Here is a 13296-nt window from a genome sequence, read left to right as displayed (position 1 = left end):
TCCTCCCCACTTCCGCCTTTCCCCTCTCAGCCAATCAGCGCCTCCCTTCCCCTCCCCACGTGGCTCAACCAGCCAATCACCTCCTCCCACCTCCCCAGCCAATCCCCTTCCCCCATTTCCCCCCCACGTGGGTCAACCAGCCAATCACCGCCGCTCTCCACCCCACGTGGGCGAATTACCCAATCACCGTCGATTTTTTACCCCACGTGAGTCAACCAGCCAATCAGCGCGCTCCGCTCGCGGCCTAACCCGGAAGCGGCGCCGATCCGGGTGGATTTTTGGGTTTATTTTGGGGATTTTTGGGGTTTTTTGGGGTTTTTTGGGTTTTTTACCGGATGGGAGGCAGAGGGAGCAGGGGGGAGGGGCGAGGGGGGGCGGGGCGGGGAGGGTGGGGGAGGGGCGCGGGGGAGGGGCGGCTGAGCCTGCGAGGAGCTGCGGGAGGAGCAGCTGAGGGATTTGGGGGAATTTGGGATTTTTGGGGGAAATTTGGGGGTTTTGGGGTGAATTTGGGGTCTCTGAGGGATTTTGGGATGAAATTTGGGGTTTTTTAGTTTTTAGGGGATTTTTTGGGTTTTTTTTTATTTTTTTGGGATTTTTGGGGGATTTTTTAAAGGGAATTTGGGGAGAATTTGGGGGTTTTTGGGGAGATTTTGGGGAGATTTTGGGGATTTTGGGGAGGATGGGAGTTTAGGGAATTTTTGGGATTTTTTTTGGGATTTTTTTGGGATTTTTTTTTATTTTTTTTGGGATTTTTTTTTGGAGCTTTTAAAGGGAATTTTGGGATTTTTTGGGAGGAAAATTTGGGGAAATTTTGGGGAAAATTTGGCCATTTTTGAGTCATTTTTTGGGTTAAATTCTCCCAATTTCTGTCAAATTCTCTTTTTTTTCTCATTTTTGGGTGAAATTTCCTCATTTTTGGTCAATTTCTGGGTCAATTTTCAGTCATTTTTTTGGGTGAAATTCAACCAAATTTGGTCAATTTTGGGTCAATTTTTGGCTCATTTTTTTTGGGTGAAATTCCTTAAATTTTGGTCAATTTTTGGGTCAATTTTCGGTGAATTTCATTCCTTTTTTTAGGTCAAATTCTCCCATTTTTGGGTCATTTTTTAGGTTAATTTTGGGTCATTTTTTTGCTCATTTTTTGGTCAATTTTCTCCCAATTTTTGGCTCATTTTTGGGCCAATTTTGGCTCAAATTTCTCCCATTTTTTTGGGTCAAATTCTCCCATTTTTGGTCAATTTTTCTCCCCCCAGCTCTCACCCTTCCCATGATCCTCCGCGCCCCCAGCCCCGCCCGGAAGTGCCGCCGGAAGTGGAGCCCGAGCCGGAAGTGGAGCCGGAAGCGGAAGCGAGCGACGAGGAGGAAGGGGGAGGGGCGGAGCCGCCAGGTGGGCGTGGCCAGGGAGCCTCATTTGCATATCGGAACATCTTCAATTAGAGTGGGAGGAGCCAAAATCCGGTGGGCGGAGCCTCATTTGCATAAGAGAACGGACAAATTGGAGTGGGCGTGGCCTAATTTGCATATTTTCTCGACGCCGATCAGAGTGGGCGTGGCTTAGAGAAAAGCGGGAGGGGCTTAACTGAGGTGGGAGGAGCTTAGGTTGGAGTGGGAGGAGCCAATTCCGGGATGGGCGGAGCCTGATTTGCATACCAGGTTGGCTTCTCTCAGAGTGGGAGGGGCTTGGGGTGGGTGGGCGTGGCTTAATTTGCATAACACGCCTGCCGGTTTGGGGTGGGCGTGGCTTAGGATGGGAGGGAGGAGCTAAAATCCGGTGGGCGGAGCCTCACTTGCATATGATTGGATCGAGTGGGAGGGGCTTCGCTTGGGGTGGGAGGAGCTAAACCCGGGTGGGCGGAGCCTCATTTGCATAACCAGTCAGGTTGCTTTAGGGTGGGAGGGGCTTAGAATGATGTGGGCGTGGCCTAATTTGCATAAGAGAATGGCTTGGGTGGAGTGGGAGGAGCTTAGCTCAGAGTGGGAGGAGCTTACATCTGAGTGGGCGTGGCCTAATTTGATCAGAGTGGGAGGGGCTAGTGTACTCATTTGCATAATTGCCAGTGGGAGGAGCTAATTTGCATCTAATGTTGATTAGACTTGGAGTGGGCGGGGCTTAGAGTGGAGTGGGAGGAGCCAAATTTGGGTGGGCGTGGCCTCATTTGCATAACAGAACCAATTACTTTTGAGTGGGAGGAGCTTTAGCTATAGGTGGGCGTGGCTTAGGTCAAAGTGGGAGGGGCTTAGAGTGGCTGGGCGTGGCTTGGCTCCGGTGGGCGTGGTCAAAAACCAGAGTGGGCGTGGCCTCATTTGCATAGCAGAGCGCCTTAAATGAGGTGGGAGGAGCTTAAATCGCAGTGGGAGGAGCTTAAACCAGAGTGGGTGTGGCTTGAGCGAGGTGGGAGGGGCTTAGCGCCAGGTGGGCGTGGCCTAATTTGCATAATTAACACCCACAAATCACAATGGGAGGAGCTTAGAGCAGAGTGGGAGGAGCTTAAATCAGAGTGGGCGTGGCTTCAGGCAACTGGGTGGGGCTTAATGCCAGGTAGGCGTGGCCTCAATCCGGGCGGGCGTGGCTTAATTTGCATATTTTGTCCCCTCCCAAAATCCTAGTGGGAGGAGCTTAGCTAGCAGTGGGAGGAGCTAAATCCGGGGTGGGCGTGGCTTAGGATGAAGTGGGCGTGGCTTAGCGCCGAGTGGGCGGAGCCTCGCCCCGCCTGGCGGCCATCTTGGCCAGGTGGGCGTGGCCTCTCTCACCCCTCCCCCCTCTCTCTCTTTAGCCCCTCCCCCTTTCCCTTCCGGCCCCGCCCAGCAGGAGCTGAGGGCGGAGCTGAGCGGAGGGGGCGTGGCCAGCCCGGAGCGCTGCTTGCCCCGCCTGCTGAGACAGGTGGGCGGGGCTAGAACCGGAAGTGGGCGGGGCTTGGGCCGGAAGTGGGGGGTGGGCGTGGCCGGAAGTTAGCGGAAGTGGGGAAGGGTGGGCGTGGCCTAAACCGGAAGTGGGGGCGGGCTGAAGTTTGGGGCACTTTTGGGTCATTTTTGGGTGATTTTTAGGTGAATTTTTGGGTCAATTTTGGGTCAATTTTTGGATAATTTTTGGGTCAGTTTTGGGTCAACTTTTGGATCATTTTTGGGTCAATTTTTGGATCATTTTTGGGTCATTTTTGTGTCAATTTTTGGGTGATTTTTGGGTCATTTTGGGTAAGTTTTGGGCCAATTTTTGGGTCAATTTTGGGTGATTTTTGGGCCAATTTTTGGGTGATTTTTGGGTCATTTTTTGGTCGTTTTTCTGTCATTTTTGGATGAATTTTGGGGTCATTTTTGCGTGATTTTTAGGTGATTTTTGGGTCAATTTCTGGGTCAATTTTTAGGTTATTTTTGGGTGATTTTTAGGTGAATTTTGGGTAATTTTTGGGTGAATTTTTAGGTCAATTTCTGCCCATTTTTGGGGGAATTTGGGTGATTTTTAGGTGATTTTTGGGTCAATTTTGGGTCAATTTTTGGGTGAATTTTAGGTCAATTTTTGGGTCAATTTTGGGTGAATTTTGGGGTGATATTTAGGTGATTTTTGGGTTATTTTGGGTCGAATTTTGGGTCAATTTTTGGCCAATTTTTAGGTGAATTTTTGGCTGATTTTTTTGGGCAACTTTTGGTCAATAATTTTGGGTGATTTTTTGGGTAATTTTTGGCTGATTTTTGGGTTGAATTTTGGGGTGGTGGGCGTGGCCGGAAGGGGTGATTTCGGGTGGTGGGCGTGGCCGGAAGGGACCGGAAGTGACGTCACGCCTCTGTCCCCGCCCAGCGCGAATGGGGGAGGAGCTTCGGGAGAGCAGAGAGATGTCAGCTGAGCAGCCAGTGAGTGAGAGATGGGAGAAAATGGGGAATTTGGGGAAAAAATGACCAAAAAATTGGGAAAAAATGGAGAAAAATAATGAGAAAATATGGGGAAAAATGGAAAAAAAATGGGGAAAAATTGGGAAAATTGGGAATTTGGGGAAATTGGGGAGAAAATGGGGAGAAAATGGGGAAAAAATGGGGAAAATTTGGGAAAAAATGGAGAAAAATGGGAAAAATGTGGGAAAAAACGGAAAAAATGGGGGAAAAAATTATGAAAAAAATGGAAAAAAATGAGGAAAAAATTGGTTAAAAATTGGGGAAAAAATGGGAGAAAATGGGGAAAAATAGGAAAAAAAAATGGGGAAAAACTGGGGAAAAAATTAAAAAATGAGAAGAAAATGACCAAAAAATGGGGGAAAAATTGGGGAAAAAATGACAAAAAATTCGGGAAAAAAAGGGAAAAATTAGGAAAAAATGGGAAAAATTGGGAAAAAAATTAGAAAAATTAGGAAAAAAATGGGTAAAATTGGGAAAAAAATGGGAAAAAAATTGGGGAAAAATAGGGAAAAAATTGGAAAAAATGGGTAAAAACTGGGATTACTGGTTTCTACTGGTTTCTACTGGTTCTGCCTCACCCCAGCCCCTCCCCCTGCAGCTTCCTGCCCAACCAGCAGGCGGCGCTCCTCCCTCACCCCCAGAAGGTTTTCTGCGGAATTTTCTCCGACTGCGGGAAGCTCCTCCTGTCGGCCTGCCAGGGTGGGCGGGGCTTGGCGTGGGGGCGGGGCTTGGCCGGGGGGAGGGGTTTGGGGAGGTGGGGGTTGGGGGATTTTTTGGGGATTTTTGGGATTTTTTGGGGGATTTTGGGGTTTTTTCGAATTTTTTTATTTTTTCTTGATTTTTGGGGGATTTTGGGGTCATTTGTGGGCGGGGCTTGGCCGGGGGGGGGGTTTGGGAGGTGGGGGTTGGGGGAATTTTTGGGGATTTTTTGAGGATTTTGGGGATTTTTTGGGATTTTTGGGGATTTTTGGGATTTTTTTTTGAATTTTTTGTTTTAAAAATTTTTCAATTTTTTGGATTTTAAGGATTTTGGTCATTTGTGGGCTGGTTCATTTTGGTGTTAATTTTTGGATTTTTGGAGGATTTTTTTCGATTTTTTTCGAATTTTTTTCGATTTTTTTTCGGATTTTTTGGGGATTTTTTGGGGATTTTTTGGGGATTTTTTGGGGGGTTTTTTGGGGAATTTTTGGGGATTTTTTGGGGAATTTTGGGGAGTTTTTTGGGAATTTTTTGGGGGATTTTTTGACATTTTAAATGATTTTTTCACTAATTTTTTTGAATTATTTTTGAATTTTTTTAGGGATTTTTTGGGGGGATTTTTAGGGGAAAATTGGGGAAAAATTTCTCCAAATTTTTCCCAAATTTCACCCAAATGCTCCAAAATTTTCCGGACTTTGTCAAAAATCGCAAAATTTGGGTTGAAAAGTCAAAAATTTGGGAAAACTGAACAAAATTCCTCCAAATTTCATTCAATTTGGCTCAAATTTCTCCAAATTGTCCCCAAATTTTCCCCAAATTTCACTCAAATTTTTTGCCAAATTTTTCTCAAATTTTTCTCAAATTTTGCTCAAATTTTCCCCAATTTTTTCCCAAATTTCCCCAAATTTCTCCCAAATCCCCCAAATTTTCCCGCCATCCCTCTAACCCCTCCCCTCTTGGCCCCTCCCCCTCCAGACCACACCCTCCGCCTGTATGACGTCACCGGCCGGGCGCCGAAGGTCCTCCGGGCCACCAGGGGGCGCCAAGTCGGGTGGAGCATCCTGGACGTGGCGTTTGCTCCGGATGGAACTCAGGGGTTTTACTGCAGCTGGAGCAACTACGGTGAACTGGGAGGGACTGGGAGGGACTGGGAGGGACTGGGAGGGGAAAATTTGGGGAGAAATGGTGAAAAAATGGGGAAATTAGTGTGGGGTGGGGGGGGGTTTGGGTTGGGGTTTGGTTTGGTGGGTGGTGGGAGGGAACTGGGAGGGACTGGTTTATACTGGGAGGGGAAAATTTGGGGAAAATCGGTGAAAAAATGGGGAAAATATGACGAAAATGGATTAAAATATGACAAAAAGTGGGGAGGAAAGGGTTAAAAATGGGGAAAAAATTGGGGAAAAATTGGGAAAAATGGGGTTTGGGGTTACTGGTTTGTACTGGGAGGGAACTGGGAGGGAAAATTTGGGGAGAAATGGTGAAAAAATGGGGAAAATCAGTGAAAAAATGACCAAAAAATGGGGAAAAAACGCAAAAATATGGGAAGGAAAGGGTTAAAAATGGGGGAAACTTTGGGGAAAAAATGAGGAAAAAATGGGAAAAATTGGGGAAAATATTGAGGAAAAACGGGGAAAAATCAGGAAAATTGGGGAAAAAATTGGGGAAGAAATGGGGAAAATTTGGGGAAAAAAATCACCAAAAAGTCAGGAAAAATTGGGGAAAAAATTCCGAAAATTTGGGGAAAATTGGGGAAAAAATGGGAAAAATTGGGGAAAAATCACAAAATATCAGGAAAATTGGGGAAAAAAATGGGGGAAAAAGGGGAAAATGGGTTAAAAATGGGGAAAAAATCACCAAAAAATGAGGAAAAATTGGGAAAAAATGGGAAAAAATGGAAAAAAATTGGAAAAATTGGGAAAAAATGGGAAAAAATGGAAAAAAAATTGGGAAAAATTGGGAAAATGGGTTAAAAAATTGGAAAAAAAAGTGGTAAAAAATCACCAAAAAATCAGGAAAAATTGGGGAAAAAATGGGGAAAAATAGGAAAAATTGGGAAAAAATTGGGAAAAAATTGGAAAAAAATTTGGAAAAATTGGGAAAAAAATCAGATTTTTTCCCAAACTGGTTCAAACTGGTTCAAACTGGTTTCAGTTCACGTGTTTGACCTGCATGGGGAGAATGATGAACACACAGCGCTGGACTTCAGGTGGGCGGGGCCTCATTTGCATATTTAAATACTTAATTTGCATATCTGAATAGCTCATTTGCATATCTGAGAATTTAATTTTGCTATTTTGGGTGAAATTTGGGAATTTTTTGGGTGAAATTTGGGGGTTTTTGGGCCTAATTTGCTATGGGAGAGCTCATTTGCATATCTGAATGGCTAATTTGCATATCTGAATAGCTCATTTGCATATTTGTGGGTTTAATTTGTGAGTTTTGGGTGGAATTTTGGGGATTTTGGGCGAATTTTTGAGCCACATTTTGGTGACTTTTGGGCCAAATTTTGACCAAATTTTGGGTACTTTTGGGCCAAATTTTGGGGAATTTTTGGCAAATTTTGATGACTTTTGGGTCAAATTTGGGTCAAATTTGGGTCAAATTTTGGTCAAATTTTGGGGAAATTTTGGGCCAAATTTTGGTCAAATTTGGTTCAAATTTTGGGTCGAATTTTGGGTCAAATTTGGGCCAAATTTTGGTGACTTTTGGGTCAAATTTTGGTGACTTTTGGGTCAAATTTCGTGTCAAATTTTGTGTGAAATTTTGGTGAACTTTGGGTCAAATTTTGGGATAATTTTTGGTGACGTTTGGGCCAAATTTTGGGGAATTTTGGGATGAATTTTTTGACAAATTCCTGGGAACTTTCGGGTCAATTTGAAGGATTTTTTGGGATAAATTTTGGTGACTTTTGGCTCAATTTTGGGCCAAATTTTGGGGAATTTTTGGGTAAATTTTGGGTAATTTTGAGCCAAATTTTGACCAAATTTTGGTGAATTTTTTGGCCAATTTTTGGGCTAATTTTGGGTATTTGTGTCCCCGCCCCCAGGCCGGAGGAGCGGCGCTTCGCTGTGTTCTCATTGGCCGTTGGGCCGCAGGGCAGGAAGCTGCTGGGAGGAGCCAACGATGGATGTGTTTACATCTTCGACAGGGAGGCTCAGCAGAGAGTCACCAAGGTGGGTTTGGACTGGTTTATACTGGTTTGGACTGGGTTGGAGTGTCCCCCAAATTTTCGTGATTTTTCCCATTTTTTCCCGATTTTTTTCGATTTTTTTTCAATTTTTTTCCCATTTTTTTCTGATTTTTTCCATTTTTTTCCCCATTTTTTCCATTTTTTCCCATTTTTTCCGTTTTTTTTTCCATTTTTTCCGCATTTTTCCCATTTTTTTCTAATTTTTTTCCCCAATTTTCCCCTTTTTTCCCCCATTTTTTCACCATTTTTTCCCCCAATTTTCCCCAATTTTTCCAAATTTTTTCCCAGTTTTTTGCCTATTTTTTTCCCATGATTTTTCCCAATTTTTCCCAATTTTTCACCATTTTTCCCTTTTTTACTTTTTTTTTTCCATTTTTCCCTTTTTTTCCCAATTTTTTCTGCTTTTTCCCCATTTTTTCCCCAAATTTTTCCCCCATTTTTAACCCTTTCCTCCCTGAATTTTTGCGTTTTTTCCCCATTTTTTCCCCAATTTTCCTCATTTTTTCACCATTTTTCCCCCAAATTCTCCCCTCCCAGTTCCCTCCCAGTCCAAACCAGTAACCCCAATCCCCATTTTCCCCTTTTTTTCCCCCATTTTTAACCCTTTCCTGCCCGAATTTTTGCGTTTTTTCCCCATTTTTTCACCAATTTTCACCATTTTTTCACCGAATTTCCCCATTTTCCCCCCAAATTCTCCCCTCCCAGTTCCCTCCCAGTCTAACCAGTTCCCCCCCCAGCTCTCTGCCCACGAGGACGACGTCAATGCCGTGGCCTTGGCTGACCGCTCGGGTCACCTCCTGCTGTCCGGCGGCGACGACGGCTTGGCCAAAATTTGGGACCTGCGCTGCCTGCCCGAGGGGCCTGGAGGGGTGCTGGCCGGTCACCGGGACGGGGTGACCTTCCTGGACACCAGGGTGGGTTACTGGTTTATACTGGTTTGAACTGGGAGGCGAAATTTGGGTGAAAATCGGCGAAATTTTGGCGATTTTGGGTCGTTTTTTGGGGATTTTATGGAGTTTTTTGGGGTTTTTAGGAGGTTTTTTGGGGATTTTGGGAACTGGGATGAACTGGTTTATACTGGGATGGAGCTGGGATGGAACTGGGATGAACTGGGAATCGGTTTTGGGTGAAAATTTGGTGATTTTAGGTCATTTTTTGGCGGTTTTAGGTCATTTTTTGGGTGATTTTGGTCAATCTAATGACTGTCAATGGGAACTGGTTTATACTGGTTTATACTGGTTTGTACTGGGATGGAACTGGTTTGTACTGGGATGAACTGGGATGAACTGGGAGGCAAAATTTGGGTGAAAATCGGCAAAATTTTGGCTATTTTGGGTCATTTTTAGTGGTTTTTGGGTGATTTTCCATCAAAAAATTCACTTTTTTCACCCAAATTTTCTCCATTTCACCCCAAACTGGTTTCTACTGGTCCAAACTGGTCCAAACTGGTCTCCCCCCTCTTGGCAGGGCGACGGTCACTACGTGGTCACCAACTCCAAGGACCAGTCGGCCAAGCTGTGGGACCTTCGCCGTCCCTCCGGCCCTTCGGCCATCGCGGCCGCCCGGCGGGCAGTGGCCAGGCAGAGCTGGGATTACCGCTGGCAGAGGGCGCCGCGGCACGGTGGGGAGACTGGGATGTACTGGGAGGGACTGGGAGGGACTGGGAGGGACTGGGAGGGGAAAATTTGGGGAGAAATGGTGAAAAAATGGTGAAAATCGGTGAAAAAATGGGGAAATTAGAGCGAAAAATGGGGAAAATGTGGGGAGGAAAGGGTTAAAAATGGGGAAAAATGGGGAAAAACGGGGAAAATGGGATTTGGGGTTACTGGTTTGTACTGGGATTGAACTGGGAGGGAACTGGGAGGGAAAAATGGGGGAAAATTGGGGGAAAAATGGGGAAAATTGGGGAAAAATTGGGAAAGTTGCAATGCTGGTTTTGGCCACCAGGGGGAGCTGTGAGTGGAGAGATTTGGGGGAAAAATGGGAAAAATGGGGAGGAAAGGGTTAAAAATGGGGAAAATGGAATTTGGGGTTACTGGTTTGTACTGGGAGGGAACTGGGAGGGGAAAAAATGGGGAAAAAAGAGATTAATTTTGGTCCATTTTGGGCCAGTTTGGACCAAATTTTGGGTCAATTTTGAGTCAATTTCGGGTGAATTTCAACCAAATTTTGAGTCAATTTTTGGTCAATTTTAAGTTAATTTTGGGTCAATTTTCACCAAATTTTGGGACATTTTTTGGGTGAATTTTGGGTCAATTTTTGGGACAATTTCTACCAAATTTTGGGTCCATTTTTTGGTCAATTTTGGGTTAATTTTGACCAAATTTTGGGTCAATTTTTGGGTCAATTTTGGGTCGATTTTTTGTCAATTTTTGGGTGAATTTTCACCAAATTTTGGTCAATTTTGGGCGAATTTTGGCTCAATTTCCCCACTTCCGGTTGTGGGCGTGGTCTCACCCCGGCCCCTCCCCCCAGCCCGCCTGGCCACGCCCCTTCCGGGCGACTCCTCCCTGATGACGTATCGCGGTCACGTGGTGCTTCACACCCTCCTGCGCTGCCGCCTGGCGCCGCTAGGGGGCGCTGCGGGGCTGGCGGCGGGGAGCGCCGAGGGAGCTGTGATTGGTGAGCGGGAATTTTGGGGGGAAAAAGGGGGAAATCGGGAAAAAATGGGGGAAATGGGGATGGGGAGGGGAAAATTTGGGGAGGAATGGTGAAAAAATGGTGAAAATCGGTGAAAAAATGGGGAAAATATGGAGAAAAATGACCAAAAATTGGGGAGGAAAGGGTTAAAAATGGGGAAAAAAATTGGGAAAAAAAGAGAAAAATTTGGGAAAAATTGAGAGAAAAATTGGGGAAAAAATGGAGGAAAAAATGGGGAAAAAATTGGGGAAAATTTGGGAAAAAATGGGAAAAAATTTGGGAAAATTTGTGAAAAATTGGGGAAAAAATTGAGGAAAAAATTGGGGAAAATTTGGGAAAAAATTGAGAAAAAACCAGAAAAAATTGGGAAAAAAATCGGGAAAAATTGAGAAAAAATGGGAAAAAATTGGGAAAAGTTGGGGAAAAATTGGGGAAAATTTTGGGAAAAATTGGGAAAAAGTGGAGGAAAGAAAACAGAAAAAATTGAGGAAAAAATTGGGAAAAATTAGGAAAATTTGGGGAAAAAATGGGAAAAAAATCAGAAAAAAATTGTGAAAAAATTTGATAAAATTGAGAAAAAATTGTGAAAAATGGAGAAAAAAATTGGGAAAAAATTTGGAAAAATTGGGGAAAATTGGAAAAAAATGGGGAAATTGAGAAAAAAAATTGGGAAAAATTGGGAAAAACGTTTAAAAATCCCCAATTTGGTTGTTTCCGGTTTCTCTCCCGGTCGCCAGTCTATGACGTCATGAGTGGGCGTGTCCTGCGGCGGCTGACCAATCACGGCGCGTGTGTTCGTGACGTCAGCTGGAGCCCCGAGGGGGCGTGGCTTGCCAGCGCTTCGGTGGGCGGGGCTAAGAATGGGGATTTGGCGGGAAAAAAATGGGATTTTGGGGGGAAAAAATTAGGGAATTTTTGGGGGAAATTTTGGGATTTTTTTGGGGGAAATTTGGGAGTTTTTTCAGGGGAAAAAATGGGAAATTTTGGGGGAAAATTTGGGATATTTGTGGGGAAAAATGAGTTTTAAGGAAATGGCAATTTTGGGGTTTTTGGGAAAAATTGGGAATTTTTTGGGAAAAATTTGGGATTTTGAGGGATTAGAAATTTGGGTTTTTTTGGAAAAATTGGGAATTTTTGGGGCCAAAAATTGGAAATGGATTTGGAAATATTGAAATTTGGGGGAAAAATGGGAATTTTGGGGGAAAAAATTGGGATTTTTAGGGGAAAAGTCGGGATTTTTTGGGGCGAAGATTGCGATTTTTTTAGGGTAAAAATTGGGGGAAAAATGGGAATTTTGGGGTAAAAATTGGGATTTTTTGGGGGATTTTTTTAGGTAAAAAATTGGGGATTTTTTGGGGATTTTTTTAGGGGAAAAGTTGGGAATTTTCTGGGTTAAAAATCGGGGATTTTTTGGGGTTTTTTGGGTAAAAATTGGGATTTTTTTGGGACAAAAAATGGGAACTTTTCCGGAAAAAAATGGGCTTTTTTGGGGTAAAAAATTGGGATTTTTTTGGGATAAAAATTGAGATTTTGGGGGGGAAAAAATTGGGAATTTTTTGGGTATTTTAGGGGAAGATTTGGGATTTTTTGGGGGCGAAAATTGCGATTTTTTAAGGGTAAAAATTGGGGCAAAAATGGGAATTTTGGGGGTAAAAAATGGGGATTTTTCTGGGGATTTTTTGGGTTTTTTTAGGTAAAAAATTGGGGATTTTTTGGGGTTTTTTTGGGGTAAAAATTGGGATTTTTTGGGACAAAAAATGGGAATTTTCGGGAAAAAATTGGGATTTTTTCTGGGCAGAAGAGGGAATTTTGGTGGGAAAAAAAAATGGGACTTTCGGGATTTTTTTCAGGGGAAAAATTGGGATTTTTTTGGGGTGAAAAAATGGGAATTTTTCGGGAAAAAATTGGGATTTTTTTAGGGGAAAATTTGGGATTTTTTTGGGGAAAAAAATGGGAATTTTGGGATAAAAATTGTGATTTTTTTGGGGTAAAAAATTGGGAAATTTGGGGGTTTTTTGGGAGGAAAAATCGGGATTTTTTAGGTTTCACCCGGCGCTTCAGGGGTTAAGTGGGCGTGTCCCAGGTGGGCGTGGCTAACCTTGGCCCCTCCCCCCCCAGTGGGACGGCTCGCTGCGCCTCTGGAGTTATCGCGAGAATCGCCGAGATCCGGATGACGGAGGAGGAGAGGAAGGAAAATAAAAATAAAAATAAAAATAATAATAAATAAATAAAAAATAAATTGAGATTTTTAGTGGGAAAAATGGGAAAAATTGGGATTTTTTTAGGGGGGTTGGAAATTCGGGTTTTTATCCCTAAAAATCGTCGGGTTTTGAGGCCAAAAATTGTCATTTTTTTATCTCAAAAATTCTCTTTTTTTTGACCCAAAAATTCTCATTTTTGGAACCAAAAAATGATCTTTTTTTAACCCCAAAAAATCTTCATTTTTGAGCCCAAAAAATTCTCATTTTTTAGCTCAAAAATTGCTTTTTTTAGCTCAAAAATTCGGGTTGTTTCACCTTAAAAATTGTCATTTTTTGAACCCAAAAATTCTCATTTTTGAGCCCAAAAATCCTCATTTTTTTACCCAAAAATTGTGATTTTTTTTAGCTCAAAAATTCTCTTTTTTTCTGTTTAAAAATTACGGTTTTTTCCCTCCAAAAATCCTCATTTTTCTACCCAAAAATTCGCGCTTTTTTTGGGTTAAAAATTCGGGGTTTTTTATCCCTAAAAATCCTCATTTTTTGAGCCCAAAAATTCTCTTTTTTTCACCTAAAAATCGTTTTTTTGGAGCCCAAAAATCGTCATTTTTTGAGCCCAAAAATTCTCATTTTTTTACCCAAAAATTCTCATTTTTTGAGCCAAAAATTCTTTTTTTATCCCAA

The 13296-nt window shown here is 43.2% G+C and overlaps 1 protein-coding gene across 1 annotated transcript; it reads left to right on the top strand.

Annotated features, from left to right (window-relative positions):
• Positions 1-1173: 1173 nt before the first annotated feature.
• DCAF11 (DDB1 and CUL4 associated factor 11) lies at positions 1174-12615 on the top strand (the record flags this gene model as incomplete). The annotated part of the gene is made up of 12 exons (XM_085044417.1): positions 1174-1387; positions 2775-2881; positions 3794-3846; positions 4484-4584; positions 5560-5706; positions 6736-6790; positions 7631-7757; positions 8512-8688; positions 9242-9395; positions 10250-10396; positions 11152-11258; positions 12533-12615. Coding segments are annotated over 12 exons (1470 nt in total), but the record flags the coding sequence as incomplete, so codon positions are not given.
• Positions 12616-13296: the final 681 nt, after the last annotated feature.

The sequence above is a fragment of the Lichenostomus cassidix genome, unplaced genomic scaffold, assembly GCF_008360975.1.
Source record: "Lichenostomus cassidix isolate B80296 unplaced genomic scaffold, HeHo_3.0 HiC_scaffold_36, whole genome shotgun sequence".
Lineage (NCBI taxonomy): Eukaryota > Metazoa > Chordata > Aves > Passeriformes > Meliphagidae > Lichenostomus > Lichenostomus cassidix.
The sequence above is the reverse complement of the archived record's forward strand: the minus strand, read 5'-3'. Positions and strand labels throughout refer to the sequence as shown.